The sequence below is a fragment of the Macrobrachium rosenbergii genome, chromosome 40 (assembly GCF_040412425.1).
Source record: "Macrobrachium rosenbergii isolate ZJJX-2024 chromosome 40, ASM4041242v1, whole genome shotgun sequence".
Classification (NCBI taxonomy): Eukaryota; Metazoa; Arthropoda; class Malacostraca; order Decapoda; family Palaemonidae; genus Macrobrachium; species Macrobrachium rosenbergii.
In genome coordinates this window covers 15,827,746-15,852,665 of record NC_089780.1, presented here as the reverse complement: position 1 = coordinate 15,852,665, position 24,920 = coordinate 15,827,746, and the positions used below count along the sequence as shown (strand labels likewise).

The following is a 24,920-nucleotide window of genomic DNA, read 5'->3' as shown; positions in this document are numbered from 1 at the left end:
GTCATGGATTTTTGCTAGTTTAAAAGATTTATAGCTGGATATATATTTCTGGTATTCTTTATGATTATTTATCTTAATGATAATAAACAACAAGTTATATGAACACGTTAATGAAATGTAATGTTGAGTTCTCTTAGCAGAGGTATCTTCTTTTTTTAAATACTTCTGCTTAATATTTTTTAGTTGATTACATATTAAAATTTTGCATAATAAATTTTCCTTCCCAAATCTTACGTGATTTTCAACAAGGCTGGGCACCATAAATCTTGCATCCTCTTCCTCACCGACTTCATGTCATTTTCTTCTCTCCTCTTGACAGTTTCTCCTTTCCTCTTTAAATCCTCCACCTTCCTCTTGGTCAAGAAGACGTAATCCCACAGTTATAACGAGACGGACTTTGCCTCAAGAGTATTTCCTTGGTTTTTCAAAGTCCAAGTACAGCTTTACTCTTCGTTCCGTAAAAATAATAAACAAGAAATATTTTTCCTTTACGAAAGCACTGACAGTCTTGCTTCATTATTATTTTTGGCGTATTTTGTAGGGAGATGCGAATTTATTATTATTATTATTATTATTATTATTATTATTATTATTATTATTATTATTATTATTATTATTATTATTCAGACGATAAACCCCTTTTCTTATGAAACAAGCCGGCAGGAGCCATTGACTTGAAATTCGAGCTTCCAAAGAATGTGGTGTGCATTTGCAAGAAGTCGCAGAAGATAATATGAAATACAGAAAGAGTTTTTAGATCAGAAATTAAAGATAAATTAATAAATTGATAGATAAATAGATAAAACTATAAGTAAAGCCGTAAAATACAAGGTAATTGTTTTAGGGTAGTAATGCATTGCATCTTCGCTTGAACTTTCGAGGTTCTAATTGCCCATCATGGTCAGGGAGACTGTTGTTCCTTGTTCCACAGTCCAACGGTGCGAGGGATAAAAGACCTCTGGAACTGAGAAGCTTGACAGCGTGGCACATTTACTGGTGCTGCTGTACGGCGAATCTGGTCGTTCTTGGCAGGAAAAGCGGTCTAACCTCTGGCTAGTTTCAGTTACCTCTAATAATTTTCACAGATTGCTGTTCTCAGATGTCCACTGTTAAGTTGCTGCATTCGGATTACGAATTCTTATTATTATTATCCACAAATGAGCGTACTTTCTCATGGAATATGTCATTCACTTTACCAGGAAAATACCACGAAACAAATGGTCACATGCCATGTTAAAATATCAAAAAAAAAAATGATAAAAATTTCATAACGAACAGAAAAATGCGCCAGTGAAACTGGATGCAAATGGAATTAAAACCAAATGCATAGACAAGCAGGTAGCGAAGATAAAGTAAATAACAGATGCATGCGATCACACGGTTCCACGCTTCTGCTGTAAAAGAGAATGAAAGGCCTAAACAACATGACCCATTCAGCGGAAACAGGATGATTGTATTGGGACCCCAAATGATCATCCGTTCTTTTGAAACACCACGTTTTTAGCTAGTTTTATAATATCTTATTCTTTATTTATTTGTTGCTTCTAAAAATTCTCCGAGATGCAAAGTATGTTGGTTTCTGAAGAGCAGTTACAGGTATTCATGACAGTTTGTTGGTCAACAGGGAAAAAAATTTTAATTAATATGATTTTCGGCATAGAACTGACGTAGTTGAATGTGTGGTAGGCGGAAAGATTTACAAGTAAGTATATAAATGTGTAATATTATGTATAGTGGTAATATATACTAATGAAAAAGGCTGCAGAAACTGTATTATCAACTATTTGACCAAGTTTTTCTAAAAGATGAGATTAATTTCAGTTTCTTGGTCAAGAAAATATAGAGATTCGCCAGAATTCATTCGAGTCCGTATTTCTAATGTACTTCACTTATGAAAGAATCTTACTCTTTTGTGAGATTTTGAGGTTTTCCACAAAACTTAGGCCTGATTTTTGCCTACACTAATTGCCATTCAGGACGCTCGGAACTTGGCCGCGTAATGTACACAGTTGTTGATATTTCCATCCATTTTTGACGGCACGAGTATATTAGAATATCTTTCACATTTGTGCTGCTCGTACGTATATGTGCGAGCGCGTGTGTGTGTGTGTGTGTGTGTGTGTGTGTGTGTGTGTGTGCGCGCGTGCGTGCGTGAAAGGACGGCGAAGGTTGAACGCAGCAGTTGTCAATTTTTGTACGAAAATAAGAGACATTTCCAACCAATCAACTGAGAAAATAAAAAGTATCTGTGCCTCTGTACCCTCAAATAAAACACGGCACAAGGGATCCCATTATAATTGCGCATAGAGTTGCCTTATTAGGCAGTGTAAGAAAAATTCCCCAAAGAATCTGCCCAGGGTGCAAGGCGAAAGTTCTTAACAAAGCAAATCAAAAGATTGGGTCTTTTTAGTCGTGATAAGCCTTTTTTCCAATCTTTTTTCCCCAGCCTTTTTTTTTTCAACCCTTTTTTCCCGGTCTCGACTCGTTACCGAAAAGTGAAGAAAAAAGTTTACGCCTTTGTTATGACTCTAATTGGATGTTATGTAAAGCAAAGAGAAACTCGCGATGTGTAATATTTTCTCAAAATCAACTGAGAGTCTGAACAGCGGCCTCAGATTGGTAACGTTCAATTCTTCGTATGTCTATAAAGAAATGGGTGTCCTTTTGTTCCAATTATAAATTGTTATATATATGTGTGTGTGTGTGTATATATATATATATATATATATATATATATATATATATATATATATATATATATATATATATATATATATATATATATTTCTTTTCTAAATACTGATCGCTTCTTTCTGTATTTCTTGATTTATTCAGTAAATTCCATCGGATGAACACCATATTCTTTAGGAAGCTTCCATTTCGAGTCAGTGGCCTCTGCAGGCCAGTTCAATATGAATAGGGGTTTAGTCTTCTGAATATATATATGTACAGACACAAACACACACTAAGAGAGAGCTTTGCAAAGGAAAGTCAGTTTCGTCATAGAAGCTGTAACTGAAAACTACGCAAAAGTCCATTACTGCAGAATAATGAATGAAACAATTGTGCAGACGCTTTGTGGTGTGATCAGTAGCACCCTCGCCCCCACTAGCGAGAGGACCCATGCTCCGATTCCAGGTGAAGGAAGAGTGAGCCAAAACCCAGTATCCCTCTGGTGTCCTAAGCGGCAAACCAGGTACCTGGTAGCCCTCTGTAAATCGGAGTAAGGGACTGAGAATTAATTGTATAAAGCAACATCATTCAAAAATTATTAACAACACCGTCAGCATCCATACTCTTAATAGGAAAAGGCGGGAAATTATACATACGAATATGTACATCACGAGTGTATTGTACTTTGAATATATGTTTGGTAAATATGGTCATGAGTCACGTGATTCATGTGATGGTGTACAGGTTGCTAAGGAGGAGCCTCGACAAATTTATATGTATTTGCACTTGGGTACAAATATAAATTTTGTAGGTTTTGAATAAAACAACGTAAAAAATAGGTGACATGGCTAACATTATGTGGAGCTACAAATGCGCAAAGATTCTGTTTAATTAACGGCTTATCGGGATTACCAAAATTATCACGAGCATTAATTATCAGGTCTCAGGAGCGTATTGATATAGGATTAAAATTAAATCTACAAAAAAAATAAGTCATCTATTTTCCCATGATTTTATACTGTACCTCGAAGTCGACACTCTGGCTCAAACCAAATTAAAAATGATTCTTAAATGCAATCGCTTAAATCTTTACTGTGGAATTAAATCGTTTAATTAATTATTAGCTGTACCCAAGTACAAGTATTTCTAACTTCTAGCCATGAATATGGGATCTATATTGTTAAAACAGAGTATTTTTGGTGGTTCCACTTATGCAGCGCTCATGAAAAGGCGGATAATAAACAAAAAACAAAACAAAAAAAGCTCAACAACGCCAACTCAAATTAAACCATTTAATCCGAAGAAGAGGTAAATACGTTCTTCGCCATAAGGCTGTCAGACCTTGATAATAGGAAGTCGTAGGCGCCCGAGAGACTAAACAGAATTGCCTTCATTTCAGTGTCGGTATATCTCACCGCTAACCTTAGCAATTCCAGCCACAAATTTCAAGTCGTCCGTATGTCTAGGCGAAACAATAGGAGAAACGTCGGCCTAGAGCGCGCTTTCACTTGGCTCGTAATTTCCGCTTATTTCGAGAGAGCTGCTTGATTTTCCCTTGTTTCAAGAGCTGTTTGATATTCCTTTATTTCAAGAGCTGCTTGGTTTTCCTTTATTTCAAGAGCTGTTTGCTATTTTCAAGAGCTGCTTGATTTTTCCTCGTTTCAAGAGCTGTGTGATTTTTTCCTATTTCAAGAGATATTCGATTTTCCCTTGTTTCAATATTTATTTAATATTCCCATGTTTCAAGGTCTATTTAATTTTCCTGTATTTCAAGAGCTATCATATCTGATTTTCCCTTATGCCAAAATTTATATCTACGCAAAAAAAGAGGAGAGTTATGTATATGAATACTTGCTTTTGAAAAAATATAAACTAGAAATGAAAAAAGATTTAAAGATTTGAACTCGGTAGCAGTGAGTTTTCGCTACGGAATTAAAAGTAGAAAAAGGAAACAATTGTTTGGATTAGCCCCGTTAGCAGACGAATGTATGTGAATGAAGGCAAGTTATTCAGGAAACTCATCGGTTTTGTGAGACATTAATCCAAACATGTGTTGCAGGATGTATTGTAATTTATGAATATATGAAAATAAAGTGAAGAATTGGGTGCAATAGCCAGCGTATGTTGGGTTGCAAATGCAAAGAAATTCAGTATCAATAGCTTACAGTGATTACCAGAATTATCACAAGTATTAATTATTACGTTTCAGGAGTGTATTGATATAGTTTCATAATCATACCTAAAAAAAATCAGTCAATTATTTTTCCATGATTTTATACCGTACTTTGAAATAAAAAAAAAACTACTGAAAAACAAGTGGAATGTTATTCTTAAATATTCTCTCCTAAATCAAAACAGCATCATGAAGTAATTTAATTTCAGGTTAATTACATGTGCCTATCGACAGTAAATACAATATCAAAATTACCATAACAAAATTAACCTCAATAACATTTATTCTATACAGTATGGAAAATTCAGAATTTTATGCTGACTGGTAAGCCCTATATAATCCCAAATTTTGATGGTAAAATTAATAAATTCTGCATGTTAACAGGTTAATTTAAAATTATTATGCCTTATAAACACATGACAATCCAGTGTTAAACCTTATTATGCCAATTCCCTCCAAATTCCAATATTTAGTACTAATATCTATGGCAATGGCCATGAATAATATTCACTGATTGGCAACCGACCGACGGCAGATTTCACCCTCACTAACGGACATTGCATCACATAGTCCTATAGGGTTCAATCATCAGGATTTAGCCTGGAAACACGCTTCATTCTAAACATATAATCTGTTAAAAACTATACAAATTCATCATCACATTTGTTCAGTTTATGAAAAAACTTACGGGTAACTCTTCAAAGAAAGTCCGAAGCATATGCATTAAGAAAGTATTAATTTAGATAGAAATGTAGAATTCATTTTGCATTGAGGGACATTTTGTACGCGGCTTTTTTTAAGTTTGGTAGCTAAATGACATTGAGATATAAACTCGCCAAAATATAATTAGTAGAAAGTTATTTTTTACCATTAAATTTGTTTTAATGAGCTGAAGACACTGAATATTCATCTCAGTATAATCGTAGTTCTTAAACAAACTTCTTAGGTACATTATTCTATTTCCTTCAAAACTTTTCGTTCTTATTATTATTTAAACGTGCTCAAACGAAACGAGTGCCGGTAGAGAAAGAAATAGAATGCTACCATGGAATAAGGAGTGTATTAAATAAAAGTAAATCGTAAAAGTAACGAAATAAATGCATAAGCAGACCTTTACTGGATAAGGAAATAACAATTGCAGTATTATACCCGAAATACTCATTCCACCTCATGATACCATTACCTTCGTAGTTGTCGTTTGGAAAGATCACCAGGCTTCGCTGAATGGCAAAGAAGGAGAGTAAAAGTGGTAAGAAGAAATATCAAAGAGATAGCACAGGGGAAATGGCTGCCTGGAGAAAGCGTGTGAAATTGCTAAGGTATACTGAAGGCGACATTGTCTCAGAAACAAAACTCAGACTATTTCATCAGAAGTTATGCTAAGTGACTAATGTGGTCTGGAGTTGTAGGGAGTATGGGAGAAAAGAGATAAACTTGAAATAATGAATGAAGTTTTTTTATATTCAATGATAAGAGGAAGCATCATTTGCATGACGGAAGCCATACGTGAATGCCTGGAAGGGTGACTAGACTAAAACCTTTTTTTGCGTATTTTTTTTTTATTCATTTTTGCAGTGTCTTGTTTCCCTCTTACTCAGTTAAATCTCTGCTGGCCTTACGGGGATACCACTATTTGCCAGGGAGACAAATCTAATCGAATTTATGTAAGGTTGCATAGGTCTACATATTTCCAGGGAAACATAATAGACAAACTAAACCAGAAAGGAGAGAGAGAGAGAGAGAGAGAGAGAGAGCTTTGATTCTCGGTAATAGGATGCTTGCTTGAGATGTAATAAACTTAACTCGTTATTTCAGATATTTCATTTGTTTACCCGGGGATGGGATAAACATAGACACTTCTTAATGCAAATTATTGAGATTGTCAGTAATATTCCGAACGAAAATGTATATTGCTAAACCGTTCAAGAAGATTATGTTAAGTACGCAAGCCAAATCACACATCGAATCATTCAGTATGTAGTTCATTAAGTGTTATCATACTGCACAAAAATTCCACCATTTCAATAATTAGTAACGAGAATTCTGTCATAGCCATTAGCACATAATAACAGCTGTTAAGAGTGACATTTAAAGTAATCAGGAGAATCTCAAACCAGAGTACTCAATCAAATAGTGACAAATATATAGCAGGAAATTACTAGAATATCATCATAACCTTTTAGAAGAAAGCGTGCATAATAACACCAAAATATATGACTTACTGTGCAAGCACACGGTGATACTTAGTTTGTTAAATAGAGTTTTCAGTTACTACGATGGAGTCGTGGACTTTCGGCGATTTACAAGGCACGAGGGAACTTTACAATATGCATACAGCAGAGTACAGAAAACAGTACCGCTGCTTTGAATATCAATAACAGAACAAGGCTTTAGTTTTGCTAACAGATGTCGCTGTAAAAAAAAGTGAAAATAACTTTGGTACTTGTTGAACATAAACTTGAACTGCATAGTAAAATTAGGAAAATTCATCTGCATGCGCACATATACACAAAACACATGCATGTATATATATATATATATATATATATATATATATATATATATATATATATATATATATATATATATATATATATATATATATATATATATATAATATATATATATATATATATATATATATATATATATATATATATATATATATATATATATATGTGTGTGTGTATGTGTTTGTGTGTGTATATATTTCTATTATTCTTTGCATATGAGATTTTCAAACATCGGTTCACGCGCTTACGTGCAAATAAAGATACATTTATTGTTTGCAAAAATATAAACATTTCCACTATTTGAAATTGGCTCCAAAGGTACATGCACCTTATTTTGAAATTCATCGTTACATGCAGTGGAAACTCCCTCCCTGCAGAATGAAATAGCATTGCACAATAAGCGACAAGTTTTCATGGACGTCAAATAAAACGTTCGGAAGTCCATTAAAGCACATCGTAGCTGTAAGAAATCTTTTACTCTCTCTCTCTCGTACGTATCTCTGTCATAATCGTGGACGACCTCCCCAAAGCGAATTACTGATCTTAAAGAACTAAAATCTTCTGGGATTTAATGTCATTATCATCCTTCCTTCCTCAGGTGCTACACCCGCCAGGCTCCGAGGAGTGGACGCTACATATCAAGTTCACCCAGTTGGGTGACGGCGGCTGGTACGAATGTCAGGTCAACTCGGACCCAAAGATAACAAGGCAGGTTCTTCTTCTGGTGAAAGGCAAGTATCTCCTAAACATTTCCCGCGGTTGTTAGCGACCGGATCCTGAGTCCTGGACCCCTCTTGTTCCTCCTCGCTTCTGGCGGGCTCTGGAGAACCCTGTGACCAAGTTTGCGATCTTCCAAGGAAGGAGATTTTTATTTTTGGATTATTTTTTTATTTTTTGAAGTTGTAAGAGACTCTGTGGAAGATTTGTGGAATGTAAAGGGTAAGAGCGTTGCGTAGAGGGATGAAAGGGTGTTAGAAAGAAGATATCTTTTTAGGTATTACGTGTGAGTGTTTGCAAAAGACTGCGACGTAGCGAACATAATGTTAAAGTTCCTGAATGAAAAGTAGGAAACGTTCTTGTATTTTCGAGTGAACGGAAAAATATAAGCAATCAAATATGACTCAGAATCGATGAGACAAAAAATGATGCCCTAATTAAGAAAGTTTTTTGTGCAAGGTCTCTTGCTATCATTAAGAGTATCTCAGGTTAGCTCCATGAAGGCAGGCGCCCAACCTCCTCTCTCTCTCTCTCTCTCTCTCTCTCTCTCTCTCTCTCTCTCTCTCTCTCTCTCTCTCTCTCGCAATAGAGAGAACGTTCGAACGAATCATTAGCTGCTATATTTCCATCAATGCGTTTCATCCATTGCAGTATGTCATTTATTCAGCAAATTGCAGCTCATGCTTGTATTTCCCAGTGGGAGCTTGGCTTTATTTTTATTCAACGTATTTTTGCTCTAGGAGTTTGCACTATATACGCAGAAAATATTATGGATTGAAATGGACAGATAAGTAAGCAGGGAAAAGAAAAGTAAGAAGAAAAGAAGAGTGAAAGCGAGAGAGAGAGAGAGAAAGATTACAACTGACCTTTTTTTCATTAAGATTTTCTGCTCAGAAATTTTTATAACCTATATATATATATATATATAGAGAGAGAGAGAGAGAAAGAGATATGCGAGTGTTTGCGCACATTACCACGATATTTTTGCGTTCTCTTTCTTAATAGGTTTTATCAGATTAAAGCAATACTCTGGTTTGTTTTGCGTATAATTCCTGTTCAAAATCGATGAATTTAACCGATTAATAGAGCGCTGCCAAGCATTCTCGATCAAGAAAATATGTGAAGGAACTTAAACCCCAGATTAGCGTAATATCACGCTTTAATTACCTTAAGTTATTAGACGCAAACAATCGGGGTACCTTCATAATTTGTCGGCAAGCTCCACCGAGCATGATTGCGAACGATAATTAAAGAGTTTCGATCGTTCGTTGGGAAATAAAACTAATGCATGATGTCATTTCCGAGAGGGTTTCGTGAGTTCCAACAATTTCTCAGTGATTGGTCTCCTTTTTCTCTTTGAATAATGCACAGAGATGAAACACGAATTTGTTTCTGAAAATCGTTGCTGTACGTCGTTCCGTAAAACGCATGTCTGACGTTGACAAATACTTGTGCTTCAAAGTGCGTGAAGTCTTGAGGTCAGAAACGAGGACCATAACGAACACGAATGAATATGCGTTCAAATTAAAGTTTATTTTTTATGAATGCCAATAGTAGCCTACTGTTATTTTCAATATTGTCTTGGTTTCTTTATGGATTTTCGAGTGCTTTTTTAGAAAGTGGAACTGATCAGAAATTAATTGATAAGAAATGATGACATATACGAGTGAAGGATTTATATATATATATATATATATATATATATATATATATATATATATATATATATATATATATATATATATATATATATATATATATATATATATATATATATATATATATGTGTATGTGTGTGTGTGTGTGTGTATGTATGTGTATATGTGTTTCTTTGTTTCTATATATTTTTTGTATTTATGATGAGGTTGCAAGCCCATGCCCTTATACGTCCTGGTTTCCACACGCCACTGTCTCCTAGCCACCAGGAACCTAATTCACTGCTCAGGTCAAAAGACGCACATTGAATTTTTCTCTCGGGATATGGCTAACTTTTACATCTCCGGGGAAATCAATTAGGGCAGAGGTTCCCAACCGCTGTGTAACTTCTCATAGTTATGTAGCAGAGCTATTCGTTATAATTAGACATTGATGCCAGCGTTCCATTGCTGTTAGTTTTGGTCATTATTTAGATTACGTCTGAGTAATTCGTGTACAGTGCATAACTTGTCTAAATTATAGTAAATTTATTATTGACAAATTTCTGTGGGTAATCTTCTGTTGTACTCTATCATCCGGATTCTTGACGATTAACCCCTGAAGTTAGGGAAACATGTTTTTACAAGAAAAATTCTTTTTAATATGATTTTTAAAGTATATATCTCGACTATGCAGAATATTATTTTTTTTAACATCAGTAATTTTGTAAGATATGCAGCAATACGACAGTCCACTGGGGCCAACCCTTGCATTCTCGTCCATGTCATGTATTGTTAGCCTGAGGAGAGAGAGAGAGAGAGCTGCTGTTGCAATCAGCTGCTGTTTGCTCTTCGTTTAGGTCTCCTGCTTAGTTTTTAATCAACTGCACTGGCAGCAAAATGTTGCATTTTTATCGGCTGTTCAATATATGTTACCTCATGTTTATTGTAATTAGTAATATATATTATTTTACTGGGCAGAACATCATTACTGCATAGTGTGGAGCGAGAAATGGCATTCAAAATAATCAGCAACAATTTGCCACGTGAATCCTTTGTTAAAAAAAATTTAGGAGTATTTTTATTACAACATTTCATTTTCTAAACCTTGTCTTTTTTACGTTTTCCAGAGAGAATTGCCAGTTTCACTTTGTTGTCTATTTTACCATTGAATATAAAATTTTCCGTAAATATGCTAAGAGCAAACATTCTGTGATGCATGGAATCACTGCTATATCTGCATTTGTGCAACATGAGAGTTTCATACATTTTGCGGATGGCTAATATTATATTGAAGTTATTGTGTCATTTTTCAATGAATTTCTAGTTTCCCCTAGTTTATTATTTAATATTAAAGAAAATTCAGGGTATTTAGTATTCTATCTGAAGAGACAAACATATTAATTGTGCACACCGCGGTAAACAGAAATTACAAAAACTAGTGAAGAGTTTAAACGTGTTTTCAAGAGGAGAGAATTGATCGTGAATTGAGTGAGAGTAAGATTTAGGGTAAACGAAAACAAGGAAGGTAGAGCAAGTGATGTTGATAGTAATGTTGGAAGAATGAAATGTGTTGATTTGTACAAGTAATTAGTAGTAGATAGTTTTAATTAGATGGCGTGAGTGAAAAGGTGTTTCGCAGAATAGTGAAGCAAGAAAGATAACAGGGTGTGAACAAAAGATTGGGAAGATACTTAAATTGTCTATGGAGGGCAAGGTGGAACATATGAAGGGATTGTTGAGCCAACTCCCCTTTATAGTAGTGAAGTGTAGATGTTGAAAATGCTGCGTGCGAATGAAAATAAAAATATAAGTATGTAAGAGCAACTGAAAAAATCAGGAACTTGGAGATACTTCAAAGTGATTAAACGGTTAGCACAGTTAAAATGATGGACCAGTGTTTTCTGATATGATTTGCCCGTATAGAAAGAATGGACGTTGATGTATTGGTCAAAAAATGTATAATTTGGTGGTGTTTTGAAGGAGGAGGCAAGTGCTTGATAAATGATGTTAAAAACCTACTAAGAAGGAAAGTTCTTGAAATCCGTGCAAAGAAAGAATGCGTCCAAAATAGTGGCGAATTTAACTGTGTTAGATGCAATTTTGATTATCTCTTTTGCATACGTGTGTGACATGGCAAATGTTGTGGAAGTTTTCTTCACATAGAATTCATGAGCATTCTGGAGATAAAGGGACCATTGCGTTGTGTTTTTTTTTTTTTTTCCTCTCTCTCTAGAGCCACCCTTTATAAAACGGAAAAGGTTTAATAATGAAAAAGTTGTATGTTTGTGTACGTATCTTTTATACACACTACAAAAGTGAATCGATCCAGTTTACCTTTGCTGTTAATACGCGCATCAAAGCATGCATAATTACTTTCTGAATTGCCCCGTCTGAATTCACATACCGGTAAAACCGCCAATACAATGATGGTGTATATTCTCTAAAGAACCTTGGACTAATAGGCTAAAAAGAAATGGATTTCCTTTAGAGAAACGACAGTCTGGAAATCTGTGGTAATGCAGAGACGAAAACAAAACACTTCAGCTTATAATGAGAGGAAAGCAATTTACTCCAAGAGAGAAGTGAAGAACGCGAAATCTATTCTTTAAACTTCCAAGATATGGTCGGCCCACGTTGCTTCTCTTTTCCTCTAAACACTTTTCAGAGAATGTCGTATCTTTCGGGGTTAACCCAGAATTTTTTGTTTCTGTTTTATTTCTCTCTTTTCACCTTATCATTTCATGTATTAATCTACTTAAAATTTTTAAGCAAAAATTCAAATGTAAATTATTTTAAATTGGAAGTTATTATGGAATAGATTTTGAAAATCCTCCTTTAGTAATATTGATTATGCGTGCATGCAATTTGATGGATGTTTTTGTGTGCCCCATGTATCGTATTAATTAAGAAATCTATAAACCCCATCCCCCCACCCTCACACTTCCTCCTCCTCCTCCTCCTCCTCCTCCTCCTACTGAAATATGTATCCCACTTTTAAACCCACGGTAGAGAAAACAATATTCCTTGACGAACCCGGTCGTTAAATCGACCCGGGAGCAGCAAAAGTGATTCCATGTTTTTATTTTTATATCATTGCGTTCCAGTACAAACAGAAATATATATTCTTTTTTTACCATTTTTACATTTCACGGACATTCGGCACGTTTTACATATTCCAGAGAGAGAGCGTCCATAGCTGTCAGGAGAATAGTTTATTCTGGAACTTTAATCCACTTGTTCGTGTCCGGGGGCGTTCCGGTACTGTACGGCGCATTTCGGAGTTTTTGCCCTCGTGGTCGAAATCCGTATGTTTCGCGTGCGTGCGTTCGCATGTCTGTGTATGTGTGCGTATCACTGTGTTTTTTGTTAAAGTAGATGCGCCTGGTTTTAATAAATTACAAGGGAATTATCAAGAAGGTACAATTATCCTAATAAGAACACTGGTGACATCTCTGTGTGTGTATCACATTTTTTTTTATGTAGATGCACCTGGTTTTGATAAGTTAAAAGGGAATTATGAATAACATACAATTATCCCAACAAGAACACCGGTCCCATCAATGACAGCAGCGAAGCCAAAGAATACAAATGCAATCCCGTGCCTTCTTTGACATCAGCCAAATCTCCAAAACATACAAAAGTGCCAACTCGAGTGCCACTTGCCAGAGTTTACTTTTATTCCTTTGTTCTGTGTTTGCTTTCGCGAGACAGTCTTCCCCGTTGGCATACACAAGCAAATGGACACATTATCATGCTTCTGGGAAGTGCTTGTTACAAAGCACGAGTTTACGGGGCCTTCGCGGAAATCCGCGCTTTCGGCGTAATTGAAAGCAAATGCATCGGAGCGCTCCGGAATGCTTGCACGGACCGAAATGTCTGAAAGAAATATATATATATATACAGATACGCGACGCGTTTCAGGCATGGCGGGATGGGATGAAAGGGCGGCGCCCCCTGGAACTACACATTACAAACGCGTCTCTCGGAACTATGGGAGGTAACAAGCGCCTGCGTCGAAGCGCCCTCGAAACAGCCTTTCTGAAAGCCTAATAGGTTCGTATTACAAGAAAAAAATTATTACGAACTGTTCATTACGGAAATACCTTGAGAATTCAGGATGCGAGTTTAACGGGTGCAATAGATTTACCGATTACAAGGCCGGAACTGCATCGAGGCGTTTGTTGTCGCAATCTCTTTACCTGGGAATTCAGATGCCAAGCGAATGACACAAACTGTATATTGCGAAATCGTTTTCCAGTGATGTGGATAAATACGTGACTGGTTTTAAAGAAAGAAAGGCCTCAGTAAGTATATACTATATATATATATATATATATATATATATATATATATATATATATATATATATATATATATATATATATATATATATATGTATTTGTGTATACATACATACTTACATACACCCATATATATTTATATGTATATGTGTATACATATACATACACACACACACATATATATATATATATATATATATATATATATATATATATATATATATACGTACATACAACTGGGGTCATCGGCTTTAGCTAAGAACTGCGCGCAACAAGGAACTGGCTATCCTTTAGTGTACCTAGCCAGTGAATACCACATGGATTCTTCCAGTGAAATGATGAGAATCTCCCCAGTCCGGGGCATGCAGATTGCTGTGCTATGACAAACTAAAAACAGGCTCAATACTAACACGAGGTCCGATATTTGACGAGTACCATAAGGGAAAGCTTAATAGGACTTTGAACGTAGAGTTCAAGAGGACGTGAAACCATCAGAAGCTCAAATGGGTGGAACCGTGAAGGGCCAAAGAGGTAATTCAGCCGTGTAACCCGTGAAAGAGAAAGACTGGAAGGGAGGAATATTTATATCTATTCAAGAAGAGAAGACAGAACTGATAGAGAAGGCGTAGGCATGACCTTAATGCCAAATGAGAGAGGGCAGACAGAGGCAGTGAGGACTAGTTACGGCTAGCACGATTCAGATCAAAACATCAGCATGACTATTAGAGTACGCTATGCACCAGCTAGTAGGTTTAAATACACTGTGTGTAGTAAACCTACCAATATTTCTGCTTGTGAACATTTTTATTCTGGCCAAAGCATTGAAGCAAAGAAATCAGTTTTCACATTCGTATTTTTAAGACCATCACGTATATTTAGTCCTTAGTATATTGATATTGAAATAGATCATGTTAGGTATACAGGGCATGACATTCAAATATCTTGACTGTATTAGACAAAGCATTCAGAGCGGCAACCAGGAATTTTATAGCACCAGAGAAACATAACTACATAAAAACCTGCTTGTACTACTACCCAGTAAATAATTTCACAGAGTGAATGTAGCATTAGAGAACAATAATACAATTAAATAAGCAATTACACAAATTTTCTTCCAACAATGCTAAACAGTGTGTATATCTAACTTAATGTAAGGTACAAAATTTATTCCTGTAGCACAAGTGCTTATGTATTTATTTCCATATTTATCATCGTAATTATTATTAATGGTATCTTTGTTGTTTTCTAGCCAGAAAAAAAACAGAAAGAATTGTGATATTAATTAATGAAAATGATCCATTCTCCAATTAAATATTAATTCAATTTTTTATTCTCATATTTTTTTTTATCTGTGCAGAAAAAAATTAATTTACTCCTCTTTCAGATAAGAGTCTGAACGATCCTTTCTACGAGCCAGAGTTTGAGATACTAGATAACAGTAAGTATAAAGAGGCTTTTTTAAGCTGTTCTACGTGAGAGAGAGAGAGAGAGAGAGAGAGTCTTTATTACACAAACATAAAAGACTGAAGGTCTTTGCTATATAAATGGTTAACATAAAAATAAGAGAGAAAGAGAGAGAGAGAATTTTTATTATACAAATATAAAAAACTGAAGTCCATCGCTATGTGGATGATTACCATAGAAAATGAGAGAGAGAGAGAGAGAGAGAATCTATTACACAAACATAAAAGACTGAAGACCTTTGCTATACAAGTGGTTAGCATAAAAAATGAGAGAGAGAGAATATACTACCATTTGAAAAAAGTATCCTGATGACGCTCGGTGATAGACTGCATTAGTTATTCATAAACTGGTCGTGAAATAAATATTAATGTCTTTGTGTGTGTTTTAATTGCGTTAATGAGATGCACTCTGTACTCTTTTATCGGGATACCTTTCTTTTTCTCTTGGAAGCATTAGTTTGTGAATCTAATGTCGTTTTTTGAAAGCACAGTGAAACCTGAAATGTTACTTCTTTATCCAAATTTCTATATTTCAGACTTGGTGGGTCTCTCTCTCTCTCTCTCTCTCTCTCTCTCTCTCTCTCTCTCTCTCTCTCTCTCTCACATACTTAGCGATGGACTTCAGTTTTTTATGTGTTTAATAAAAAAAAAAATTCTCTCTCTCTCTCTCTCTCATTTCTATGTTAATCACATACATAGCGATGGACTTCAGTGTTTCACATTTGTATAATAAAGATTCTCTCTCTCTCTCTCTCTCTCTCTCTCTCTCTCTCTCTCTCTCTCTCTCTCTCTTTTTTTCAATGTTAATCACATACGTAGCCAGTTTTTTTATATATGTGTAATAAAGATTCTATTTTTCATATAAAGTCCATGAGAAAACTGCAAAAGTACAAATTCAGAAGCTTTAAATAAATAATAGAATTACCAGTATTTTACTGGCGGGGTGGTAGGATTGTAGATGATATATTTTTTAATAAAATTTTTATTCAGTTTCAGTTTTCCATTTTTGAGTTCCAAAACCGTTCATTAATCTTACGCTTCTTCTTCTTCTTCTTCTTCTTCTTCTTCTTCTTCTTCTTCTTCTTCTTCTTCTTCTTCTTCTTCTTCTTCTGTTTCCACTTTGCTCGGGGTCTTTAGTCTTCTTGACTTTTAAATTCGTTTACAAGGAAACTTCGCCAATCCACTCGGGAAGTTTTGACCGAGATGTAGTGGAAGGAATCACTTTTCAAACGACCCGTGTATGTAAAACAGAAGAAAGTGTGTGTGTATGTATATGTATATATATATATATATATATATATATATATATATATATATATATATATATATATATATATATATATATATATATATATATATATATATATATATAAATATTAGTGTGTATATATATATATATATATATATATATGTATATATATATATATATATATATATATATATATATATATATATATATATATATATGAATATTAGGTGTATGTATATATTTTATATGTATTATTCAAACGATCCGTGTATGTAAAAAGAAGGAAGTGTTTGTGTGTGTGTGTATATGTATGTATAATTATATATGGATATAGATATTAGGTGTATATATATGTATATATTTTATGTACAGTATATGTATTATAATACATACACACATATATATGTATGTATATATATATAATATATATATTACACTTGAGAAGATATATGATGGTAAATTCTTTGAGAAAGTTAGACAGATAAGAGGTAGTGGTTAAAGAAAGAGCAGTGTGGATTTAGGCGAGGAGGAGGACGTGCATATCAACTGCTTGTCAGTAAATATCTAAAGGAGAAGTTTAAGAGTAAAGGTTAAAGGGAAATATCTGTATGCAGTATATTTCGACCCGAACGAAACTTACGATAGAATTGATGAAGATGTAACAAGGGATCGAGAATGTATGGTGTTGTCAGTAAATTGTTGAGAGTGAATAAAAGCTTTTATGATGAAAGCGAGGAGTGTATTACAGCATGCATGACAGAGAGTGACTGGTCTGGTGCAAGAGTGGGTCTTGGGCATAAGTAAATGTTGTTTCCATGGCAGTTTAATGTTTGCTTTTAGGAGAAATACGAGAATTGGAGAAAGTACAGATGTACAGTAAGTGCAAAGCTGTGAGACAGATTTGTTTTTTGCTTAAGACCCTGTGTTACATGGCCCTGGTGAAGAAGAAAACAGAAACTGATATAAATTGAAAGATGCATGTGAGAGGAAAATGTTGACAATGAAGGCCAATAAAACTAATGTAGTGATCGTCAACTGGAGCCTGAAAGATGGAGGGATATTTTTTAGTGTAAATGTTAGAAGACTGGTAATTGTTAACTATTATGAATATTTGTAATTGAATGTAGCAAATGATGGGAGAAAATCAGAACAGGCAAACAACAAAATAGGAGGAGCAACAATGACAGTAAGAGTTAAAGAGGAAAGTGTTGGAGAGTATGAAGTTGTTTTTCCAACATTCTTTATGGAAGTGAAATGTTACGTAGGTTGCAAATAGAAGAGAAAGGGATGGAAGCTTTTAAAATAAATTGTTTGTTGCGGCATATATCGAATGAAATAGTGAGAAATGTGAAGTGGTTGGTCGATGCACTGTTGATGAGCCTTGTGTGTAGTTATATGAAGAAGATGAACCTTTGAAGGTTTTCTGCACAGCTTGTGTTCATCCTTGATAATTAAGCTAAAGGAGGAATGTGTTTGTATTTAATGTTTTGTTTTTTCTGGAACCATCCCTGCGATGGTATGCGTATGTGTCTGTATAAGCGCATGCAAGATTATGTATGCAAAATCACGTAAACGCTGCATTGCATACCCACGAAATTATTAGAAATTAATCAGGTCAGTACATGGTTGTGTGAACTCAAACTCTGAAGCCGTAATTTTATATATATATATATATATATATATATATATATATATATACTATATACACACACTATCGTACGACAAAAAATTATTTTCCGTAAGTGAAGTCTGGAGTGAGGCAAGGAATTCGGAATTCCATCCTCACAATTTGTGTGAAATGAAATGTATGTAAATGGAAGGTCCACGTTCTCTAGAAGTGCCCGTTAGCTGGGAAAAGGAACATGTATATACATACGCACGCCAACTCACTTACACTTGCATACACACAAACATACACATACACCTCATATATACGAGTATATGTGTGTTGTGTGTGTGTGTGTGTGTGTGTGTGTGTGTGTGTGTGTGTGTGTGTAGATTCTTGTCATGCTCTTCTTTCGATGGATTTTAGCCACAAACTCTTGGTCAAGTTACTTACATGCTTAATTCTCATGTTGATATACAACGCATGGCGTTATTAATCATTGCTCAGATCATGCGAGGTTTATGCCCCTTGCGTGGAAACGATAGAATCTCTCTCTCTCTCTCTCTCTCTCTCTCTCTCTCTCTCTCTCTCTCTCTCTCTCTCTCCAACGTTAAAATCTCATTATCGTTCGAAATGCTCTGAAACTTTAAAGCGCCAAAAATACTTATAAATGAAGAAACTTACCTTTTAAATCCGGGACTACTTTTTCATATAATTTATTGGAAATCGACAGGTAGGTAATTAAAAGGTGGGAAATAGCCTACCAAATTATTGACCGGAAAGGTGAATGCATGAGTGAATAAATAACTGCTACATTTATCTTTAGTTCCTTAATCCCCCGACGTTTGTGAATAGTTAAAGCACTACAAAATAACAGTAGCGCCCTCTTTTGTGGATATAACCAGTATTAACAATAAACGACGATTTTCACGTATTTTTACCGTTTTGTTTTGAGAAATCAAACACAACCAGCTAATCACACGGCTCTCTCATCAACCCTGTTATATACCAATTCATTTTGGAGCGCTACCCTCGCATGACGGACAAACGAGAATTCTTTTTTCTTTTTTTCAATTTTTTGCGTGCTTTCGAACGCTCGGAAAACTAACAAGAAAAGAGAAAATGGAAAAAGGGGGGCGACGTATTAATTCCACGCTATAGCCATATTGGTCTCGCTTTGATTTGACCAACATGTCATTACGAACACGCCCCAACTGAATGCGCCGGTACGACTCATTAGAAAAAACGAGTCTACCGCTCACGCATGGTTGTCGTCTTTTGGCTAAAACTCATTCAGAATGTCAATATTGGTTCTCCTGCGGTTGGCAATTAAATCGCTCCGCTCGGAATTAGATATTCGTGACCGGAAGGCTAGTTTAAAAGTTAATCACTCATATTCCGGGAAATTCTCTCTCTCTCTCTCTCTCTCTCTCTCTCTCTCTCTCTCTCTCTCTCTCTCTCAGAATACATGGTACATTTTTACTCGATATATATGAATATATATGAAGAAATAAGATACGTCATATGTCGAATAATTATAACGGGAAAGGCCTGTTGCTTCATACACCCAAGGTCTAGAGAATATTCTCTAGACCTTGCATACACCTACACAGAACGCTCATCAGCAGAACGTCGAACCCCCTGCATTCCAAACACTGTGATGAAATATTTTATAAAATGTTTTTGAGGAAAAAGCTGAAATAATGCCTTTGCTCAAAATAGATGGACGAGCAAGTTGATGGATGTAAAAATGACAAGCAGAGCTGCTTGAGGTATATCTGCTCGTTGCATTGTTGAACAAAAGTGAAAACATATACAAGTTTCAGTTGAAGAGGAGGAGTTAGAAATGTAACTGTAAATGTGTATCCGTAGATGAGGAAAACGATCTTAAGGGTGAGAGGAATGATTTCACCGTTGTATGAGAGTAAGATTGACTAAACTCACGTTTGTGGAATTGAAATGTTGACGTTGAACGTAGGTAAAATGAAAAAGACTGAACCCCTTAAGGTGAATTGTTTTTGTAGTGTATATGGAGCTAGAGAACTGTTAGGTGGAAAAATGTGGAGATACTGTAACAATGGTGAAAAGATTTTCCTATGTGAAAAGGTAGATCGGTGTTTGGGAGGAGTTTTGATCACGTGCAAGGAGGAGAGGAAGACTTAGAAGGTGCCGGATGTAAGTTGTAGAGAAGTATTTGAATAGAAGGACCTTAGTATCCAGGGAGAAAGAGTTTATGTAAAATAGATATGAATATTGATGAGCCTTCTGTTAACCCTATGAAACAATAAATGTTACTGGAGCCTTATTCACGGGAAGTTCATCCCTAGTCTGGTGGCGACCTTTGTTTTGTTTTTCTGAAGGTACCTTTGTTGTTTGAAGAAGTGGCTAAATGTTGACAAGAATTTTATGTGTATGTATGTATGTATGTATGTATGTATGTATGTATATCTATATACACACATACATTGAGAGAGAAGATGCTAATCATACAAAAATCAGATCCAACCGGAATCACCAAATGCAGACACACTCTCAGATACTTTACTAAGACGCACCAACCTCACCTCACCCCTCCAGGAACGCAAGTTCAGGTGGAAGGGCCCAGCGAGCGGTACATGCAGCAGGGCAGCATCCTGTCTCTGGTGTGCAGCATCCGGCACAAGGGCGTCAGAGGACCAGACCTGGTGATGTGGTTTCACGGAGCAGTGAGGCTGCATTACGATTCCCCGAGGGGCGGCATTGCTCTGCAGGTAACGTTACCTCGTTGCTTTGTTGGTAAATGGGTCACGCGTTACTTTATAGGCAGTGATTTATATATTAGTTTGAGGGGAAAGTGGTTGTCGTTTATATTTCACGGAAGTGGCTGCTATATCCTCTGTTATAAGCAGGCCAGTGTGATTTATATATTGCTTTACGAGGAAATTAGTTATTGTTTATATTTCACGGAAGTGGCTGCTATATTTTTTGCTGTAAGTATGTCACTGATTATTTTGTTATTAGGTCATAAGTTTCCTCGCAAACAAATGTGGCATCGGTTTATCATCTAGTAAATTGTATTTCGTAGGTAAACAGCTACAGATTTCTTTGTTGGATAACTTGGTCATAGGAATGTCTTAGTCTAAATAAGTATGGAATGAGTAATAAAGGGATTAAACATCAAATGGAATACTAAATAAATAGATTTTTATAAAAAAAAATTTTTTAGAAATTAATAATGTAAATCAAAAGTATGTATTATTATTATGTGTATATATATACGGTATGTGTGTATGTATATATATACATACATATATATATATATATATATATATATATATATATATATATATATATATATATATATATATGTATTACTCATACTTTTAATGAATCTTTTACATATTTTCACATTTAATTCCATCTAAAAAACTAAAGAACATATTCTCAATGGAGTTTCTGACAAAGAATTCATTTTAAACCCTCCTTTTTCATAATAGCTAATTTTGACTGTTGTCCCCTAGAACCAGATTTAACAACTAAAATCTTTTTTAGTAAATCTCTAAACCCTCCATCATCGTATATTTCATTTGGAATAACATTAAAATCCATTTATGGAAATATTTGTGGAAAGGATTTCTATATCCAAGATTATCATAAAACAGTTTATTTAGTATCCATATTGTTCATGTTGTGAAATGCCTCAGGAGAGTTGTTCAGAGTGTTTTAATATTTCCCATATATCTCGATAAGTTGTATAATAGATTATGCTAATTATAGCTTAGCGTTCTCATGGCTGGTCTGAAGGGAATAATACTCATATGAATCTTTCTGGGCAGTACATTATTCTAGGTGGGGACCCAAAAGTGACAAGTGTCATATTCATTAACATTTAGTCCGTTAAGTATACTACTCATTTTCCTTAAAAGTCTATCTATAGTGGCTTCTACAAGTATTGTATTTTTTTATAAGCTCTTTGAAAAGTAGTGATTTGCGTGAGGACTCTGACTGGATGAAAAGATATATCTTTAATGCTGTTGAAGATAACTTCCCAATTTTATGAATAAATTTGTTTTTATTATGGCTTTACTCGTAATCCTGATTTAATATGTTGTAAGCTGATAAGCTGGTGCTTCTATAATCTCCTGCCATAGTGTTCGTATCTTAACACCTCAGATTTTTGCTAATTTTGGTATTTATTGATATTTTTATGAGCAAGATATTTACAAAATCGTGATTCTCAGTAATTTAATCCAAACTCCATCGATCTCTCGAGAAATGAGACAACACAGTTTGTGTTTTCCAGTCTCTTCGAAATGTCCTCTTATTTCCTCACTTCGCTCGATGTTGTTCCCCAGTGTCATAATTCTCACTGTGGTAGGAAGATCTACTGTACAGGTCTGCTTCTTGGAAATTTACCCTTGATGAAAAGATGAAGAAAGTAGATACTATTTTTATACAAAATACCAATTAAAGTAAAAAAAGAAATTAATTGAAATCGGAAAGTATCATTGAGTTATGAAGGTAAATTATCTCTGCATGAATAATTATACTAAAAGTAATCCTTTTGTTCACAAAACTGCTCAAACCAAATAAAATATTCCGCCCAGGCAAAGTTCGTCAATCTTTCTTAAAATAACAACCATTAAGCAACAGAAACACTCAAGGAAAACAAACAAATGTAAATAAATAGGTAATAGATAATAAACATTCCTGAAGCCATTAATACAACACAATATTAGCCCATTTAGGTCCCTGCAGAACCATTAATTTACAAAATGAAATCTAAATTGAAAATATTTATCATTTTGTAATCAACCGGACTGACGTTCCGTTGTTATTGGTGTCTATATATTTCATCTTTTTATCCAATTACGGAAAGAACGGCGATTAATTATTTTGTAAAGAGGGAATTGCTTTGAGTAAATATTTGTTGGTGTCGTGAAATATCCCAGTTCTGTTTTGTCCGTTTCCTTTAATCCTCCATATTTCATGAAATTCAGATGAAAAGTACGCAAATACTGCACCTGAAAACCCGGAGTGGGAGTGTGCCGTCAACACACGTCCAGTGGTGCACTGTAGGCATTACTTCAGGTTCTTTGCAGCTTCCCTTCGACCCCTAACAACAACCCCTTTCATTCCTTTTACTGTACCTCCGTTCATTTTTTCTTCTTCCATTTTAATTTCCATCCTCTCCTAACAGTTGTTTCATAGCTCAGGTGCGAGGTCTTCACCCTGTTACACCTTTTCCTTTCAGCGCTGAATGACCTCATAGGTCCCATCGCTTAGCCTTTTGCCCAAATTTTGCATTCACTTCCATTCAACTGCAACTGAATTTAGAAGGTAACAGGAAAAACTGTTTTTTGTCCCCAACAAATACTGATTTATGCAGATGTGCCTCCTTTTTCCTTTCTTTTCCAGACAGAGAAAACGAGTGACAGGACAGTCAGTCGACTTCGGCTGTCGAATGTGACCCCGCAGGACTCGGGAAGATACAGCTGTCGACCAGATACAGGGGGAATTTCTTCTGTGTCCGTTCACATACAGTCAAGTGAGTTCGGGTGTCAAGCTTAGAGAATGAAATGTACGCCCTAAGGCGGCAGGTAAAGTTGACTTGTTTCAGCAGGGATATTAGCAAACCAGAATGCAGCATACATTACTCGGGCAATAAAACACACCCTGGATGGTAAGATTATCAATTACAGTATATCAAGATAAATTTCTCCCAACAAATTAGTCAGTCTTTCTTGAAACCGAGAAACTGACCTACGTTTAAGATCAGTAGCCTGACTCACGCATGCGCTAGAATTGTTGTCATTTTCTTGCCTTTCGTGCTTTGCAAGACAAGAGCAAGTTGGTTAATCCTGGTTTTTTTTTATAAAATTCGTAAAATTCCGACCAGTCTTTAAATCTTGAGCCGTGTAACAATAATGAATTGCATTTTTCATAATTTTCAGGTCGTTATTGATCCAATTAGATGCATTCTGTAGCTCCACGCAAGTCATTTTGTTGCACAGCTAGTCAGGACAGAACGTAATTAAGTTGATTAAATATAGTATAATATTAGACGTGGAACTAAGGCGAGGTTAAGGTTAAAACGAAATGAGATGGAAAAATTTATTTAGAATATATAATATATATATATATATATATATATATATATATATATATATATGTGTGTGTGTGTGTGTGTGTGTGTGTGTGTGTGTGTGTGTGTGTGTGTGTGTGTAGAGAGAGAGAGGTGGACGGCAGATTGTCTGTAGAGGAGGCCTCGACGTGCTACTGATAGGCTTATACAATTTTTTATTTTATTTTTCTCCATAAACGCAGCTTTTCCTTTCTATACTGATTCACTTCAGAGAGTATTGTCTCAAAGGTTAAAACCTGACATTCCTTCACAGGTCAACACCACGCGGCTGTACAACACAACACTCACAATAGTGGCGTCACCACCAGTGACTCTTCGAAGTCGTCTGTGGCTTTGCAGTTCTTCCTCTTGGCTTCGGGACATGCAGTCATAGCGTCGCACTTCCGATGACCTGAAATTGTTCGTAAATCAGAGGTAGGATATCCAGTTGTATCGGAGGCCCTTGCCTCAAAAACAGTTTGTCT

General features: G+C 35.3%; 1 protein-coding gene across 1 annotated transcript in view; it reads left to right on the top strand.

Annotated features, from left to right (window-relative positions):
* The first annotated feature begins 2,565 nt into the window (after window positions 1–2,565).
* Window positions 2,566–24,920, top strand: part of LOC136826330 (uncharacterized) — a 41,816-nt gene continuing 19,461 nt past the window's right edge. The window contains exons 1-7 of the mRNA XM_067083581.1: window positions 2,566–2,619; window positions 3,072–3,203; window positions 7,958–8,090; window positions 15,399–15,452; window positions 20,910–21,082; window positions 23,730–23,859; window positions 24,710–24,870. Of these exons, the coding sequence (XP_066939682.1) occupies window positions 2,566–2,619; window positions 3,072–3,203; window positions 7,958–8,090; window positions 15,399–15,452; window positions 20,910–21,082; window positions 23,730–23,859; window positions 24,710–24,846 (813 nt within the window). The 3' untranslated portion in view covers window positions 24,847–24,870. The remainder of the gene's footprint in view (window positions 2,620–3,071; window positions 3,204–7,957; window positions 8,091–15,398; window positions 15,453–20,909; window positions 21,083–23,729; window positions 23,860–24,709; window positions 24,871–24,920) is intronic.